The sequence below is a fragment of the Vulpes vulpes genome, chromosome 9 (assembly GCF_048418805.1).
Source record: "Vulpes vulpes isolate BD-2025 chromosome 9, VulVul3, whole genome shotgun sequence".
Lineage (NCBI taxonomy): Eukaryota > Metazoa > Chordata > Mammalia > Carnivora > Canidae > Vulpes > Vulpes vulpes.
Genome location: NC_132788.1, coordinates 86,222,533 through 86,241,858, shown reverse-complemented (window position 1 = coordinate 86,241,858; position 19,326 = coordinate 86,222,533). Strand labels below are relative to the sequence as shown.

The 19,326-nt window shown below is 40.1% G+C and overlaps 1 protein-coding gene across 4 annotated transcripts; it reads right to left on the bottom strand.

Annotated features, from left to right (window-relative positions):
- Window positions 1–337: 337 nt before the first annotated feature.
- On the bottom strand, window positions 338–18,875 carry ASB14 (ankyrin repeat and SOCS box containing 14). Of its 4 annotated transcripts, XM_025989833.2 has the most exons (10): window positions 18,767–18,875; window positions 18,089–18,218; window positions 16,559–16,612; window positions 15,973–16,106; window positions 15,717–15,875; window positions 12,321–12,566; window positions 9,536–9,707; window positions 8,507–9,050; window positions 6,114–6,267; window positions 338–5,006 (listed from the first exon to the last, which is right to left on the bottom strand). In XM_025989833.2, exons 2-10 carry the CDS (start codon window positions 18,208–18,210, stop codon window positions 4,828–4,830), a joined length of 1,764 nt encoding a protein of 587 aa, XP_025845618.1. In that variant the 5' UTR covers window positions 18,211–18,218; window positions 18,767–18,875; the 3' UTR covers window positions 338–4,827. The 4 variants fall into 4 exon arrangements, with proteins under 4 accessions (XP_025845618.1, XP_072576782.1, XP_072576783.1 ...); XM_072720681.1 differs by lacking the exon at window positions 16,559–16,612 and having other exon boundaries at window positions 15,973–16,104; XM_072720682.1 differs by lacking the exon at window positions 16,559–16,612 and having other exon boundaries at window positions 15,973–16,104; window positions 18,780–18,850.
- Window positions 18,876–19,326: the final 451 nt, after the last annotated feature.

Below are 19,326 nucleotides of genomic sequence, written 5' to 3'. Positions count from 1 at the left end.
TTTAAAGAGGCAGGTTGTGTACACCAGCTTAAGTGGGCTTGGCCTGTTATTTTAATACTAATACATATTCTTCCCATGTGCTTTTTATACTTTCCTATAGCACTTAAGTTCTTTTCTTCTACTGGAGTATCTGTTCTTAGTTGTTTTGAATTTTATGAAATAATACACTTTTAAAAGGTCCAGGGAGTGGACAAAACTAACTTTAGAATTATGTAATTTCATCTAAATGCATGTATATCCTAAATATATTTGTATATTGACGTACCTATAAGCCACTACTCACTTATAAACAGACCCCACAATTTGATTTAAAAAAATAAAAATTATTCATGCCAGCAAATTTTGCAAGTTTTTAATGTGAACATTGTATCATTAAAGTCTATGCTTACTGAATTAGTCTGTATAGCCGTGAATCTTCACATCAGAAAGAAAACCTCTAACTTCAGTCTCCCTAAGATGGACTATATTTTGCTAAGAAAGTATACTAATGCTAAACATAAACAACAAGGCTGTGTTGACTAGGTCTGTGGTGAAAATGGACCCACGTCATCCTACCTACTGTTCTATTCTCCTTGTTGATGTGCCATCTACATTCTACAGAGGTGTGGCTGGATATGTTTCCTCAGTTACTTTCCTCATTTCCTATATAGAAACCTGTACCTCCTGCAACATGGAGCATACAGAAATAAAAATTTAAATTACATTCTATAACTGCTATCACAGTTTTAAGAGGGGAGTTCATAGCAATACAGGCCTCCCTTGAGAAGCAAGAAAAATTTCAAAAAGCCTAACATCTAAAGGAACTAGATAAAGAACAAGCAAAGAATAGAACAGATCAATGAAACTAGGAGCTGGTACTTTGAAAAGAGCAACAAAATGGATAAACCTCTAACCAGACTCATTAAAAAAAAAAAAATCCAATTATAAGAGAATATTATGAAAAATTATATGCTGACAAATTGGACAACCTAGAATAAAGTCCTAGAAACAACCTACCAAAACTGAAGCGGGAAGAAATAGAAAATTTAAACAGACCAATTACCAGCAAAGAGGTTGAATCAGTAGTAAAAAATAAATAATAAATAAATAGACCTCCCCACAAACAAAAGTCAGGACTAGATGGCTTCAGAGGTAATTCTACCAAACATTTACAAAAGAATTAATATGTACTTTTATCAAGCTATTCCAGAAAATAGGAAAACTTCCAAATTCATTCTATGAGGTCAGTATTACCCTGATACCAAAATCAGATAAAGACCACCAAAAAAGTGAACTATAGGCCAGTATCTGATGAACATAGATGCAGAAATTCTCAACAAAATACTAGCAAACAGAATCCAACACTACATTAAAAATCATACACCACAGTTGAGTAGGATTTATTCCTGGGATACAAGTGTGGTTTGATAATCAACATGACACATCACATCAATAAGAGAAAGCAAAAACGCATTTGTATCTATTCATGATAAAAAAATTCTCAGCGGGCAGCCTGGGTGGCCCAGCTGTTTAGCGCTGCCTTCAGCCCAGGGCATGATCCTGGAGACCCGGGATCGAGTCCCACATCAGGCTCCCTGCATGGAGTCTGCTTCTCCCTCTGCCTGTGTCACTGCCTCTCTCCTTCTCTCTCTCTCATGGATAAATAAATAAAATCTTTAAAAAAAAAAAATTCTCAGCAAAGTCTAGAGGGAACATACCTCAACATAATAAAGACCATATATGAAGAACCCACAGTGAACATCATACTCAAGGGGGAAAAACTGAAAGCTTTCCCCTAAGGCCAGGAACAAGGTAAAGATGTCCACTCTTCATAGTATTGGAAGTCCTAGCCCCAGTGATTAGATGACAATAACAACAAGGATCCATATTGGTAAAGAAGAAGTAAAATTAACAATTTGCAGATGACATGATACTGTATATAGAAAACCCTAAAGACCACCAAAATGCTAGAATTGGTAAATGAGTTCAGGATACAAAATCAATGTACAGAAAGCAGCAGAAATTGACATTAAAAGAAAAGCAAACCACGAAAGAGACTCTTAACAATCGAGAATAAACTGATGGATATCAGAAGGGAGGTGGGTGAGGGAATGGGGTAAATAGGTGCTGGGGATTAAGGAGTACACTTGCGATGAGGGCTTGAGTGATGTATGAATGGAAGTGTTGAGTCACTATATTGTACATCTGAAACTAATATTACACTGTATGTTAACTAAGTGGAACATAAATTTTGAAAAAACCCTCTTATTTACAGTTACACCAAAAATAACAAAATAACTAGGAATAAACTTAACCAAAGAGAGGAAAGACCTGTACTCTATAAAACATTGATGAAAGAAACTAAAGATGACACAAAGAAATGGAAAGACATTGCATGCTCATACATTGGAAGAACAAATACTGTTAAAATATATACTACCAAAAGTAATCTACAGATTTAATGCAATCCCTATCAAAATACAGCATTTTTTATGGAACTAGAACAAACCTAATTTTTTTTTTTAGAACAAACCTAAAATTTGTGTGGAATCACTAAAGACTCCAAATAGTCAAAGCAATCTTGAAAAAGAAACTTGAAGTATCACAATTTCAGGTTTCAATTTATATTACAAAGCTGTAGTAATCAAAATGGTATGGTACTGGCATAAAAACACATAGCTCAATGAAACAGAGTAGAAAACCCATAAATAAACCCATAATTTTAAGGTCAATTAATCTTTGACAAAAGAGGCAAGAATATACAATGGGGAAAAGACAGTCTCTTCAAATGGTGTTGGGAAAACTGGACTACTTTCTGACACCATATACAAAAATAAAATGGATTAAGAACCTAAATGTGAGATCTGAAACTACAAATCCTACAAGAGGGCACAGGTAGTAATATTGCTGACATCAGCCATAGCAACATTTTGCTAGATATGTCTCCTGAGGCAAGGGAAACAAGGAAAATAAATAAACCATTGCTACTACATCAAAATAAAAAGATAAACCACAAAGGGAACAATCATCAAACTAAATGGCAACCTACTGAATGGGAGAAGATATTTGCAAATGACACATCCAATAAAGGGTTAGTATCAAAATATATAAAGAACTGATACAACTCAACACCCAAGAAACAAATAATCCAATTAAACAATGGGCAGAAGATATGAACAGACATTTCTCCAAAGAAGACATACAGATGACCAATAGATACATGAAAAGATGCACAACATCACTTATCAGGGAAATGCAATCAAAACTATAATGAGATGCCTCACAGTTGTCAGAATGGCTAAAATAAAAAACAAGTGTTGGCGAGGATGTGGAGAAAACTGAACTGTTGGTGCAAATGAAAACTGGGGCAGTCACTGTGGAAAACAGTATGGGGGTTCCTCAAAAACTTAAAAATAGAACTATATGATCCAGTAATCACACTACTAGGTATTTACCTCCAAAATATAAAAACTCTAATTCAAAGGGATACACGCTCCCCAACTTATTGCAGCATTATTTACAATAGCCAAATTATGGAAGCAGCCCAAATGTCCATCAATAGATAAACAAGAGGTGGTAAACATACACAATGGAATATTATTCAGCTATTAAAAAAGAATGAAATCTTGCCATTTGCAACAACATGGATGGATCAAGAGAATATAACACTGAGCGAAATAAGTCAGAGAAAGACAAATACCATGTGATTTTACCCATATGTGGAACTTAACAAATGAGCAAAGGGAAAAAAGCCAAGGAATAGACTTTTGACTAGAGAAAACAAACTGATGGTTACCGGAAGGGAGATGGAGGGGGGGTGGGTTAAATAGGTGATGGGGATTAAGGAATGCGCTTATGATGAGCACTGGATAATGTATAGAAGAGTTGGATCATTATATTGTACACCTGAAACTAATATAACACTGTATGTTAACTATATGGCATTAACATAAATATAACTGCTTCTGTCCGTGAGCCCCTCTTGTGGGTTTAGTACTGTACTGGGTTCAGTACAGAATCACTAAGCCATTTGAAAACACTTGACTTCTGTCTCAGTGGTAACATTAACCAATAAGTGGTAACCTTCAGCCAGAGTTCTGTGGAAAGAACGACTGCATGTTTCCCATTAATGATGACATTGCAAATGAAAGTTCTATTTCAGTTAACCGAAACCCCCTATTTCTGCGCAGGACTGTAAACAGGCACTTAAACTGGCCTTTGGACTTTTGCACAAGAACAGCTCATTTGTAGGTCAAGTACTGGGGTCCGTATTTTATTCAATGTAATTCCTAAGACATTTTATGTATGTACTTCTCTATAAAAAGAATTACTGTTAATAATTATCCTGAATTATTTGAGGTAGCATCTATTGTTTTGACATGTAGAAATATAGATTCATACATTTAATGTAAAATCAATACAGAGTGAGCACTGATGTATGTCTCTTAGTTGAAATTTTACAGTTTGGGTTTAGTTTTTTAATTTGCTTTGAGGGGAGGAGTATTTCTTTAAACTGCCTGTCAGATTGTTCTTGAAAAGCAATATGAGGAATTTTTTTTTAAGTAGGCTCCATGTCCAGCATGGAACCCAACACTGGACTTGAATTCATGATCCTGAGATCAAGACCTGAGCTGAGATCAAGTGTCGGACACTTAACTGAGCCACCCAGGCCCCCTGAGAAGCAAAATTAAGCATATTAAGAAAGTATTAATATCATATTTCAAAAGAATGTAGACTGCTTTGAGATTTTGGTTGCTAGGTAAAGTGAGAAATAATGAATCATGTAACAAGTCAAACTTTAAGAAATACAGCTTACAGAATTATACCTCTTCATCCAGAATGGTTTGACTACCAGGTTCCTGTGAAAATTCCTTGTCCATAAAGGTCGTATTCTTTGTAAAGGACATATGCTTTGAGACGGTTTGGTAACGGAAGGAAGGACATGAAGACCGGGCAGCGCAGACGTAAGCGCCCCATACACCGCCGGATCTTCAAGCGACACAGATGTCTGAGGGGTCGAGGGTTTGCTGAAATGAGAGAAACACGCGTTACCCGAAGGAAAAAGAGTTGCTTCATTTTTTTAGTGATCTTAGGGTTTGGTCAGCAAATGTGTGTTAAACCAAAATTTTCATTTGCAGTGTCTAAATGGAAAAAGTTCACAGGGAACCACAGCCTTTCCCTTCTCCTTGCAGCCCTTCTATTGACGTGATTACAGAACCTGGCCAATTTAAGAACCCAAAGGCCGGCATCAGTGTTGGGTCTGAAGTCCTTAAATCTACATGTATTCGCCACCCCCTCAGGGTCAGCCTGGGAACTAAAGACCACCACCTTGTGGGGAAACTAGAAAGAAATTCTTGACTTCTGTGCCACTGTGAAAGAATGTGGTTTGAAGGGTCATTCAGTATTATCTGCAGGTTTCAATCTTCATTTCTCATCCGTGTTTTCATTACCATTTCATAGCTGCTAATCACTATATCTACAGTGTTCCATACGATTAGGAGAAAGCTATCACCTACCATATAATATGTGATTACCTGACAGAGTTCATCTATGGGGAATGGGGTTAAGTACAAATTAAGTTATAAATAGTTACTGTTTTTAGATAGGAATATATAGTATTTTCCTTGCTTTCTTTAGGTAAAGCTTTTTTTAAAAAACTATTTTATTTATTTACTCATGAGAGGCACACACAGAGAGAGGCAGAGACACAGGCAGAGGGAGAAGCAGGCTCCATACAGGGAGCCTGATGTGGGACTCGATCCCTGGACTTCGGGATCATGACCTGAACCAAAGGCAGACACACAACTGCTGAGCACCCAGGCATTCCGTAGGTAAGGCTTTTAGCCAGAAAAGAGTGTTTTTTTACAAAGCAAATAAGAGGGACGCCTGAGTGGCTCAGTGGTTGAGCGTCTCCTTTTGGCTCAGGGCGTGATGCTGGGGTCCCAGGATCGAGTCCTGCATTGGGTTCCCTGCGAGGAGCCTGCTTCTTCCTCTGCCTGTGTCTCTGCCTGTGTCTCTCATGAATAAATAAATAAAATCTTTTAAAAAAACAAAAAAGCAAAGCAAATAAGAATGTAAGAACCCAATAGAATTTTTTTTGGTAAGAATCTTCTAAAAGAAAGAAAAATACTCACTCAAGATAAAATGGATTTCTGACCAGAGCCCCTGTTTTTGGAGCACAGCTTTCAACTTTGAACAGATTTGAACTTGATCAACGTAATCAAGCATCACTCGAACAACTTTTCCAGAGAGATGTTGCAGCCACGACAATGTTATTACTTCACAGAACTGGGGGAGAAAATTGGAACTATCAAAGTAAATGAAAAACTTAAGTATCTATGTGGTTTAGAACACTAAACTCACAGTCAAGAACCAAGGTCTCAAGTCCCTCATTTATAAATTAAGGCATTGAACAAGGAAATTTTTGTTGTTGTTGTTGTTGTTGTTTGGAAATTTTTTTAAGATTAATTTATTCTAGGGTGGGGAGGGGCGGAGGGAGAGAGAATCATCAAGCAGACTCCCCACTGAGCATGGAGCCTGCCGTGGGGCTTGATCCTAGGACCCTGAGATCATGACCTGAGCTGAAATCAAGAGTTGGCTGCTTAACTGACTGAGTTACCCAGGCGCCCCAAGGACCTTAGTCCTTAGGTCTCACATTTGAAGATCTATTTACTATTGTATCTTCAGAACTATGTAAGATGTAAACAAGATGTGAAAGAAATAGTTACCTAATACCTGTTGTCTCCTTTGGTTGGCCACAGGGCTTCTTGGAATAAAGATTACCTTTCCAGCTTCTTTGCCCCTAGACGCAGCCACCTAAGTTCTAGCTAGTGAAATGTGAGTGGAAGTGTGAGCAATGCCCAGAATGCACTTAGAGCAAGGTGTGTGCTGCTGCTTCCTGCCTGTCTCCTTGCTGGCTGGGTTGTGGACACAAGTTTCTCCTGTGATCATGGAGCTCTCCAGTTAGAAGGCTGTTTACCTCTGGCCTTTATTTATATGAGAGAGGAATGAGCCATCTTATTATTTTTTTAAAAAATTTTTTATTTATTTGAGAGCATGAGTGAGAGAGCACAAGCAGGGGGAGCAGCAGGAGGAGAGGGAAAAGCAGATTCCCTGCTGAGCAGGGAGCCCAAGCGGGGCTCGATCCCAGGACCATGACCTGAGCTGAAGGCAGACCCTTAACCAACTGAGCCACCCAGGCACCCTGAGCCATCTTATTAAAACCACTTATTTTGGGTTTTCTGTCATTCATCACCTATGCCTCATGCCTGAAGGAAAGAATAGTTTCTGTCTGTAGGTAATTTATACACCTCTAGCAAGGTGCCCATGAAAGAAGTTAAATAGTATAAAATAAAAAGTCAGGAAATAGTACAAGATGATCTATACCTAAATGCCATCTCCCACATTAATCATAACCTAAAAGTAGTATGCAATATTAAAACAAGATGTTGTCTTTCACTTTTCATAATTGATTCGAAATGCTTTCTCCATTCCTTTTTTTTGTTCTGATTTCACTATGGACTCAGGTATTCTAATATATCTACTCTGCTAAGCACAGATCTCTAAGCTGAGGGGAGTGGTGCATAGGAGTTTACACTGATGTCTTTGTGGAGGAGACACATCATCAGAAAGTGTTCTACAGATCATTTTGGCAAGTGGTAAGTGCAGCAGCAGCAGCAGATTAGGGAGGACACCCACCTTAGATAAGGTGGACAGGAAAGGAGGGGCCTCTCTGAGGGGGTAACACTTGAAACCTGAAGGATGCCAGCTTTTTGAGAAATCAGGGGTATGCTCTGGTTTGGGGAAGTAGACGTGACCAGGTCGGGGGGGAATGGGAGGCTGGTATGATGAAAGCCAACAGGAAAATGTCTCAAGAAGGAGGTGGTCAACTATTTATGGTGATTCCCTTTTCAACAAAAAGGTGACCAAAGAGGGGCACCTGGGTGGCTTGGTTGGGTGTCTTCCTTTGGCTGAGGTCATGATCTCAAGGTCCTGTGATCAAGTCCTGTGTTGTCCGACTCTCCACTTAGTAGGGAGTCTGCTGCTCTCTCTGCCCTTCCCCCTGCTCGTGCTCTTCTTTCTCTTTCTCTTTCCCAAATAAATCTTTTTTAAAAAAGAAGAAGAAGATGGCCAAAGAAACCTATTTAATCAAATTTTAGAGCTAAAAGAGACAGCCAAGAACCGAGGGGGTACAGGTATCAGGACCCCAGAAACGTTTTAGCTGGGTAACTCCCCCCTTCAAAGAAAAAGCAAATCTAGTTAATAAGATGGCACTGGTTCTTTAAAACTTTACTCAGATGCCACTTCATTTGGTGAAACTCCTTAGGTAAAGTCAAATCACTTTTCCCTCTGAACAGTTTCTGTACCTTTACGTCTACTACTGTGTCTACTTCACATGTATTTATCCTGTTAAAGTCTTTTTAGCTGTGAGCTGCTGGAGAGAATGGATAGACCGTGACCTACTGCTGTAGTTCAGGGCCACCAAGAGCGACTGTGCACGTGGATACGGACAGTACTGTGCACTCACCATGGTATCTTTGATGACTGTAGATGTCCAGCCTTCAAAGGTATAGCAAGGATGAACCTTGTCTCCGTGAGGACAATCAAAGCATCTCTCTGTGTCATACCCATAATTCAGTAGCATCCTGAGCATGACTTCATCTTTCAGCGTGTACTGCAGGGCTGACGGGAAATGTAAAGGGTTGACTCTGCAGAAATAATTGACGTTGGCTCCGTGCCGTAGCAGCAGACTCACCAGCTCATAGTTGCCCATCCTCAGGGCTATCTGGAGGCAGTTAACAGGGTCTTGGTTAGGCAGAGCTCCAGCACTTAGAAGCAGCTTCACCGAAGAGAGGTCACCGTTTGACACCGCAAAATACAACGCTGACTTCCTGTGGTCGTCATAGTGTTTGCGGATTCTCTGGTCTAGCATGAAGTTCACATCGAATCCCGCCTGGATGAGGAGCTCCAGGCATTGGGGATGCGCTCCTGCTGCCGCACAGTGCACAGGACTGATCCCACTCTGCTTAATGGCAGCAAGATCCGTGACTGGAACCAAAAGCTTTAGGGCTCTGAGAAAGAATTTCAAAGTGCGTTAAAAAAAAACAAACAAACAAAAAAAAAAAAACCCAACTGTCTTGGTTAAGATGCAGCAGTAACCTGTTTACGATGGTTTTATACTAGTACCAGATGGTATTAGTATCGGGTGGCATTTAGAACTCCCAGCCGAAAAGTGCTTAATTCCTGCATCCAAAAGCTCAGATACTTAGTACTAAGTTGAATGAAACTACTGTTTAGATATAAAACTCAGAATTTGTCTAAGCAGGGAGACCTGAGGGTCCCCGTATTGCCTAAAGACCTGATAATAAAGTACTTTTATATCTCTCTCCTGGCTACAGAGGATGCCTGGCTTCACTGACTGGTTGAGTTTCTTATCTTAGAAGGGGTGCTGGAATTATAGGATCAGAGATGAAGAATATAAAGTTCCCAGAAGCTGCTCTGAAACCCTCCCCCTACCGTAGCTATTACTATTTCTCAATAATGTAAATGAACTTACAACAGGTGGCCTCTGTCAGCTGCCACATGAATGGGCAGGTGGCCTGAATTCTTAGGGACGTTGGCATCAGCTCCATGCTCTAGCAAAAGGGCCACAGAGTCTGGATTTCCTCCACTAGCGGCTTCAAGTAAGATGGATGAGGAGTCAGAGGCCTGAGCAAGAGCGTTAGCTCCTAAAAGGAGAAAAAGGTCTTGTTTTGCAAAAGAGTCTTTTCCACTGTTTTAAGCATTCTTAATATATCAGCACTACCAAAAAGCAATTATTAAGGATCCATTTTAGCAAAGCACTAAAAGAAATAAAAAATGTACCTCCTGCTCTCAGCTAGTTTATAATGCAGTTGGGCAAGGAAGAAATGATGCAAGCAGTCTCTAAATTTTAATGAGGAGGCTGACAGAGTACTTCTATGTTATTTGTTTGGGACTTGAAAATCCCAGGAGAAGTGAGGTTACAAAAGGTGATTTTATTTCCAGACCAGCCTATGAAAGCCCACCTACCCCATACTTCTATGTAGGATGGTACCACCCATCCTGTTGGACCATGCCATCTAGTGTTATGGCATTTGTTCTGGTGTAACATGTTCTTAGGGGGCTGTTTGTAGTAAGCTACAATGTAGTTGTTTGTAGCTGAAGTTCGGGACTTACAGTTAACAGGATAAATTGTAGTGCCCAGTAGGCTGAGTGTCATGTGATGGTGTGGATGGTAAGAGGACAAGTGTAGGCAAAATGTCCTCTAAAAGATCTCAGTTCTGACTCTGGGAAACAAAGGGTTGCAGAAGTGGAGGCAGGTGGGGAGAAGGGTGACTAGGTGATGGGCACTAAGGAGAGCACTTGATGGGATAAGCACTGGGTGTTATACTGTATGTTGGCAAATTGAATTTAAATTTTAAAAAGGAGAAAAAGATTATAGACATTTAAAAAAAAAGAAAAGAGAAAAGATCTCAGTTTTGGATTCGGAGGGGAGCTGGATGGTGAAGGAAGGAGAAATGAATTTTGGGTCAATTGGAGAAGGCCTCTCAGTAAAATGGGTTTTGAAAAAACATTCTGGGCACATTCACAGCTCCTATCAAACAGATGTAGTAGCTTTAAATTAGTAGAGACTCCACAGACATCAGAATATAGTGGCTGCCCAAGAACTCCATTCCTAGAATACATGAAGAAAAGTCTAATCAGCCTCCATGGAAAGAGTGCTCACTATGTACAGGTTCCTCTGTATGCATAATTTCTAAACTTCACATCAACCCTAACAATTAGATGCTAGTATCTTCATTTTAAAGATGAAAAAACTGAGGCTCGTTGAGGTTTGAGTAACTTTCCCCAGAGATGCACAGCTGGTAAGCAAGGTAGTCAGGATTCACATACAGGTAGTCCAGATCCAGGGCCCATTTCTATGATGCCATGTTATCACTCTGGTAATGCAGGGTGGTAAAGTAGTATGACTTGGAATGAGACAGACATGGGTTCAAATCTTGGCTCTGTCATTTACTACCTATGTCACTTTGTATAAATTACTTCATAAGGGAGTTACCTCAGGGAAATACCTTATTGAGGTCAACTGATGCTGGTTTCTTGAAAGAGTTAAGAATTGAAAATCTGGTGCCTCTCCTCTTTATATTTTAATCAATGATCTACATAAAAGGTGACTCTTTGTGTAGATTAAAGATCCAGTGTTTTTGTTATTCTAGCTAATGATTCTAGACATTGCTGATATTGCTCATTTAAAACACCTTACTTAAAATGTCTTATGGCTATTGCTTGGGAACTACAAAGTCCCCCTCACCACCCCATATCATGGGAAAGTTTCAGGTAAGTCTAGAAAGCAGAAAGTCGTTCTTAAAAATAGGAGTCCCTATATTCTAGAATATTGGAGATCAGGACCATGTATTATTAAAAAAGAAATAAGGCTTCTGTACATAAACAGGAAGGAGAATAAAGAAGGTAAATCTAACATTGGGACTTTATTAAATCTTGGTAAGGATTTGCTTCTTTGACACAAAGCTCTAGATACTACATTACTTCATCAGTGGGGGGGGAGGGGGGGGGCGTGTCTTGGCCTCAAAGACAATAAATGCCAAAGTTCTCTTAGCCAGGGTCTCTGCCAGTTAGACCAGGATCTTGAATTGGTGGTGGTGCGGGGCGGGGGGGGGGGGGGGGGGGGGGGGTTAAAGGGAAGTCCTGCAATTGGTACCACCCCTAACCCTCTATCCTTAGATGTAAAATGAAGATAGTGCCTACTTCACAGGGTTTTAGAAGATCACATGAAGCAGCAGTTAGCTTAATGTCTGGTGCTTAGAAAATACTCAATAAATACAAGTTGCCTTCCCCTTTTCTCAGTTGTGGTTATTACTGGAGAGAGAACTGGGACCCAGAGAGAAGCAACCAGGAACAATTCCTAACTACTGAAGCATCTGGTAACACACTGGACTGCCCTGTGACTTAGCTCAGCAGAGCATGTAGGGGGTGATGTGGGCCCTTTTGTTCTGTGAATCTAGAAAAGGAAAACACACAACAAACAAAAAACCCAACCATCCTCAGCATGGTTAGGGAATATTATGTAAAAGTAACCTGCACCCTACTAATTTTAGGGAAATTACTTCACATTGAAGGAGAAATATTCAGTCTCTACTCTAGGCTTTTTAGTAGCCAATGTTCACACATGCTTTCATCAATTATCTGTGTTAGGCTTAAATAAAATGTTAACTTCTATTATTTTGAAGCTCTCCATGAATAGGAGGACGCTTGCATCATGTTACCCCTTGGGAGTGTGCTGACCGTATAGAAAATCTTGCCTTTCTGCAGTAACATCTCCATGATTTCAGTGTGTCCACTCTGGGCAGCAAGAGCAAGGGGAGTGAATCCATAGGAGCTCTGTGGGTCAGGGTATGCCCCAGAAACCAATATCAGCTTCACTATGTCCTGCCTGCCCAGTCTTGCTGCTTCATGGAGAGCTGTCCTCTCGTTGGTACACCGCAGATTGACATCTGCCCCATAGCCAATCAGCAAGGCAGCCATCTCATAGGAGTCACGGAGAACAGCTGGAAATTAGAAGTAAAATAGGCATAATGTTCACCAGGAAATTATGGCCAGGGTATCTTATTAGTCAGGGTCCCTCAGGCTTTTTAAGGAGCACCTCCTACCTACTCCCATGTGCCAGCATTTTGTGCTTAGGGAACAGACTGTAAAATGAAGCTTATATCTAATAATATTAATAGTGTTTTATACCAATAGCCTACTGGCTTTTTTGTAAGCCATGAACAGTTGTCATCTATTGGGTGCTAAGGTGGCTGAAAAACATAAACGTGAAATTTTCATTTATCATTTTTATGTTGCTTCCCTCAAGAAAATGGGAACTTAAGTACCCAATACAGCCCTAGAAATGCTTATTAAGTGCATTAAACAAAGAGAAACAAAACCAGCAATAATCAGGAAATTATTATTTTTTTTTTGAGAGAGAGAGAGAAAGAGAGACTGCACATGTGTGCATGAGCAGAGGGGCAGAGGGAGATAGAGAATCCCAAGCAGGCTCCATCCTCAGCACGGCGCCCAATTTGGGACTCAGTCTCAGGACCCTGAGATCACAACTTGAACCGAAATCAAGAGTCACACACTTACCCAACTGAGCCACCCAGGCGCCCTAGGAAATTATTTTTAACCTCATATTTTGTTAAAATTTTCTAATTGGCTCTTCTGCATTTATGCTGTTATCATTCACATATGGATGATAATCTGCAAGTCCTTGAAGATTCTAAAACAACTTAATGGATCCATCTCTCAGGGTGCCTGGGTGACACAGTCGGTTATGTGACCAACTCTTGGTTTTGGCTCAGGTCATGATGTCAGGGTCCTGGGATCAAGCCCCATGTCTAGCTCCATGCTCAGCCTAGAGTCTGCTTGAGCTTCTCTCTCCCTCCCCCTCTCTGCCCCTATCGCTTATGCCTGTGCTCTCTCTCTCTCAAATAAATAAATCTTTAAAAAATATATGTTCCTATCCATCTCCCTATCCATTTGTTAATTATTGGCACCCACTGTGTGTGAGGAAACTTGCTAGGTGACACATGTTGAATCCGTGTGAATTCTGTTCATAACCATTTTATACTGTGCCATGGAAAGTGCTCTAGAACTGGAAATACAGAGTGCCAAGGGTACCGAGTCTTAACTCATTGAGCTGGCATTAGTGTGCACTTTGATTCTGGGAACTCCTATCCTTTGTTTTAGGAAATCATTTTCTTGGCTTATTCACTGATGATATACCATCTCCATCTTGTCTATTCTCTTTCTAGTATTTCTGAGATTCACATGTTGCTCCCTTTTAGATAGTCTGAGCTTTTTTCTTTTTCTTTCCTATTTCCCATTTCTTATCTTTTTCTGGATGCTTTCATCTCCCAGCATTTGGTTTGAGTTTTATACTTCCACTACCATTTTTAATTTTCAAGAGCATTTTTTGGTTCAATATTTTTGCAATGTCCTGTTATTTCATTATTTCTCACTAAATTTTCTAACATTATCATAATTTCCCCCTACATTGTATTTTCCATAAATAGTCTGTCTCCTTCAAGTTGTTTATCTCTGCTGAAGTCTTTTCTCAGATAGTCATTCTTGTCAGTCTGCTCGTGATTAAGAGTTGGGGACTAGAGCTAATTGGGGATCTTGAACATTGGGAGTAGCTCCTGGACTGTGTTCCTAATTGAGTATTGCTATGCCTGGGCCATTTGTTGGGAAGCCCCCAACTTCACTTTCATTATATCAAATTCCCCAGAGAAGCCTCCTCTTGGAAGGCAGAGTTCTGGCTGCCAGCTTTCTAGAATCCTGGTGGAAGAGGAGGGCTGGGAGGTCTCACCTGTGTTTGCTTAATTTCTCCAGTGTTTTCCATCCAGTACTCCCACCATTGCTGAATATCCCCCCAGTCTAGAGAGCCTCTGTTTAAACTGCCCAGAAAATGAACCTCCAGAATTCAGGTGGCATGGAGAGAGGGGTCTCTCTTTGCAGGGCAGATTGGGAGAAGGGATCTGCAGCTATGAGGACTTGTTCCTTAATAGTGTTCCAGCAATTTTCCTATGTTAGCTCCATGTCCTTCACCGGTGCTCCACAAGGTAACTATTACCCACAACTCCCATACCTTTTGATGTAATTGTGTTGCTTTCTCCGCTAGCAAGTTAAGATTTGGCTTTCTTGTCACTGACTACTCATCCACCTGCTCTCCAGGTTTTAAAAAACTATGTTGCTATTGTCTCCTCTCCCGTTCTTCTCATTGTTTTGTATCTTACCTCTTTTTTTTTTTTTAAGGATTTTACTTATTGATTTGAGAGAGAGAACAGCAGGGAGAGCAACAGGCAGATGGAGAGAGAGAAGCAGACTCCCCACTGAGCAAGGAGTCCAATGCAGGGCTCAATCCCAGGATCCTGGGATCATGACCTAAGCGGTAGGCAGATGCTTAACCAACTGAGCCACCTAGGCACCCCCGTATCTTACCTCTTCTAAACAATGTAAGTATAATTTTAGTGAAGACTCAGGAGGGAGCAAAATCGCTCATTTATATTCAACCTACCATCAGTTGCCTCCTTCTACTCTGTTCACCCCTTATACCCAAATTAACTCGTTAAGCAACCGTGCAAAATGATCACCTAATTGGCAGAGATTCTACACCAGGCCATCCCACAGGCCATTCTATAGAAAACCTCTTGGGGGTCAGGTACCCACATCTGGTCAGGTGGAACCAGGATGGCAGTACGGCAACTATGCACAAAAAGCTGCCTTTCTATTTGCAATGACATGGACGGAGCTAGAGAGTACTATGCTGAGTGAAATCAGGGAAAGATAAATACCGTATGATTTCACTTACATGTGGAATTTAAGAAATAAAACAAATGAGCAAGGGGCGGGGTGGGGGGCACGGAAAAGAGACAAAGGCAAACCAAGAAACAGATTCTTAACTATGCAGAACACACGGATGGTTGCCAGAGAGGAGGGCAGGGATGACATAGGTGAAGGGGATTAAGGAGTGTGCTTGTCGTGATGAGCACCAGGTGTTGTATGGAAGTGCTGACTCGTGATACTGTACATATGAAACTAATATTACACTGTATTTAAATTGGAATTAAAATTTTAAAAAGTTCCCTTTGAAACCTATGGGCATAGGTGACACTCGGAATCACAGACTGTTTTCCAGAGACAAGGTATTAATTTACCTGTAAGAAGAAGAGAATTGCCTTCAGAATTCTTGGCATTCGGATTGCAGCCATTGAGAAGAAGAAAACTGGCATTTTCTAAGAGGCAAGTGCTGACAGCCAAAAAAAGTGGTGTTTCACCATTGTGGGTGGTTTGTTCCCACACGCTGGGTTTTGAAGCTGAAATAAATCCATTAGACCACACAGGTTAAGATATAGAAATAAGTTTTAAATTTATTTCTCAGAATCATCAGGAAGAGTTATAAAGGGAGCTTACCTTTCAGGGTTATTTCCAAAATATTCTTGTTTAATTGCACCGCAGCCTTATGCAGAGGAAGCCAGCCCATCCCATCTGCTTCATCAAAAGCAGAATGGTACTTGGTCAAGTGTGACAATGCATCTTCCTTACCTATTAACAAGTCAAATGGGAACAGATTCACATTTGGCACACACAGGAGGCAGCCCAAGCTGCTTCTGAATTCCACCGTCAGGAGAGGACAGAGTTCTACCGTCACGCTTCATGAGAGACACATGAAAATGGCATAGGCATAGGACGAAGCAGCAGTAAGGCCTTTTGCCTAGCGTTCCTCTGTTAGCACCCCCTGCCCCCCATCAGGCCTGCGGCTGCCTCCTCATATTGTCATGTACAGACCAACAGCTCACAGCTCAGTTCAGCCCCCGCCCCACCCCGCCCCACCCCGCCCAGGAACTCAGCAGGGCTTTGCTAAATTGTGCCACAGTATTTTCTTATGGGCTCTAGAGAATCATAGGTGGATCTGGGTTGCACAATATTGAGCATTTGGGAGAACCTGCTTCTAGGCTTCCTGAATTTAGCAGGAATAGAATAGGAAGAGTACTTAACTGTCTCTATTGTTTCAATTATCTTCTTGTACTCAGCTCTCAAAAAGTGATGGAAGCTGCATAGAAAACATATATATGTAAGCCCCAAACTGAGGGAAAAACAAAGGCACTTAATAGAAAAACAAAGGGTAAGGGCAATGGTAGTTAGTTGAGGATGAACTGAGGCAGTTACTGAGGCTTCACGGAAATACTTCCAAAATACAGTGTGACCCTAAATGCGCTCCAGGGAAACTGCTCTTCAGGTATTATTCCACCTGTCTCAAGAAGTGTTTCCTAATTCCTTCAAGTGCCTGACCAACTCAGCAAGCTTTCCTAAGTACCACATAACTCTTGCAAGTCCAATGACAGAGATTTGTAGCAATAGTTAATTTTAATTTCTCTGAAACATTTCAATCATCAAAATCTTAATGCCTTTCAACCTAAAATAATGACTTAATTACTGAATGAATTTAAAAATTTTAATCATAAGGTTAAATAACATAATCTAAGAAACCCAACTTCTTTATAAAACTTTAAAGATTATTCCTAAATGTAACACAAAAGTGTAAGAGTGGTGTGGTAAAGAGCACAGACTCTGAAGCCAGACTGCCTGCCTCTCACTTACTAGCCCTGTGACTTTAGGTAACACTTACTTGTCTCCTCATCTCTACGCGGGGATAATAGTACTTACTACATGAGAATTAAAATTTAAATGAGTCAATATTTATGAAATGCTTAAATAGGATGGCACAAAGTGATCAGTCCATGAGTTTGTTACTTAAAAAAAAACAAACTATAGTTTTAGGTCAACATCTCTATAATTATAAAATCTCTTGGAGTTAAAATATATTTATTCAGTTTTACCTCCAGCAGGCAAATAGAAATCACCATCCCAAGCAAACAGGGTTTATCACCCTGAAAAACAATAGTAACTAGCCAGAGGTGTGGGGGGAGGCGGGGGAGCGGGAATGAGGTTGTAGATCAGCTAGCCAGAGACCATTTGAGCAGGTGTGCCTGGCTGTGAACATTCTACCTCCAGGGCGATTCTTTTCCACCACTGGGGGACCCATGAGTTCCTTTTCTATTGCTGTCATTACAGAACTCTGCATACACACCCTTTGGAAAGGGTTTAAGTTTACATAATTCCTCCTTTGATTTGAATAAAGACTGGACCTGACCTAATCTCCCCACTGAGGTTGAGGATAATTTTCTCTTTGTGTTGGTTGAATTTATGCATTCCCTTGGCTCTGCAAAGACAAGATGCATTCGAGTCCTCTATTCATATCCTCATGTATTTCTTCTCATTTCCAGCCTGCCAGTCCCCAAGCCAGAATTGCTACCAAACTCCTTCAACTGTTTACTCCCTAATTACATCCTGAATTATTTCCAAATTTTCCTGTCTGGCTGGTGAGACATCAAGTCTCATAGGTATTTAAATGAGAGCTCCTTGGATTTTGACCTCCTCTCCTGTTTTTATCATAACACTAGCATCATGCTAATGACAAGTCTCAACTGTTGAATGCTCACATCACATCGCCAGTGGGATACAATACCTCTCATCTGCAGGCGCCTGCTGTGTAGTCCCCGGCCGGTGAACATCCTGTAAACTCCACTGGATGATGAGCTGGGTATCAAAGTCCTCATCTGTGTCTTCATCACTGGTATAATTATCCATGTGGAATGCTGACAGATTTAAAGTCAGAATGAATTAAAAATATTTTTCCAGCTGTGAAAACAAGATAATCAAATACTTAAAATTGCAAGTGAAATTCAGAAAACTACAAATTGATAGGATTGATAGATGCTAAATTTAGAAAAAAATACTCATTAAATTTTTCCCATAAATTTAAAATAGTTTTCTGAACTGCCACAAATTTAACATAAATTATAAGTCTCCATGAGCAGCCATTTACTTAAAGCCTATTCTAGAAAAACCACCTTCATATAAAACTTAGGTAGGTGTCATTTTAACTATGAAAATAATGATTTATTTTAGACTTGGCTTAGGAGTTTTTTCTCAGGGAATGTAGCACTTACCCCAAAGGACGTCTTTATGCTGAAAATAACAGTACACACTAAAAACAAACATATTACAGGAATGTGCACTCTCATAATACAGCATATGACAGGAGTAGTGGTAGTAAAAAAAACAATGTATTCTATTAGGCAATATCCCAATGGTTTTTAAAAGAACTTTTCCATTTTAGCATAGAATAGGTTTGATCACATACCAAAGACTTTTACCTTCTGTTATATCCTTTAGGAGAGCACGGAAGTTTTCACTGTTAAAGATTAGCACATCAGAATTTTCATTTATATTTAGGATCTCCACTCCCCTGTAGTGACCATTCCATTAATAGCTTTGCTATAAATACCTGATCATAAGACAGTCTGGCATATTCTCCGTGGTTTTTTTTTTTTTTTTTTTTTTTAATGTGGTTTAGCTCTCTTTGGAAACACGATCTCTTTTCTTCACTGCTATATTCATCAAATTTAAAGGACCAAACATTTTATTCCTGGTATAAAATGCTTTTGCAGGGAGGCATTTTCTGTGTGAAATAAATTCATTCTCTTAAGACTCACGCACATAGCCACTGCAGAACAGAATCAATTTTCCACTTGAGAGGCCAAACATTTTTTTTCTCTGACCGATTTAGCAAAACAACTGTCCCAACAGTCCCAATTCACTGGGTGCTGCACCTACATTTTCTGTAGGTTACAGAGCTGCGGCCTCAAGTGTCCTGGGAATCTCAAGGAAGACATTAATTCCACACAAGATAATAAAATTTCA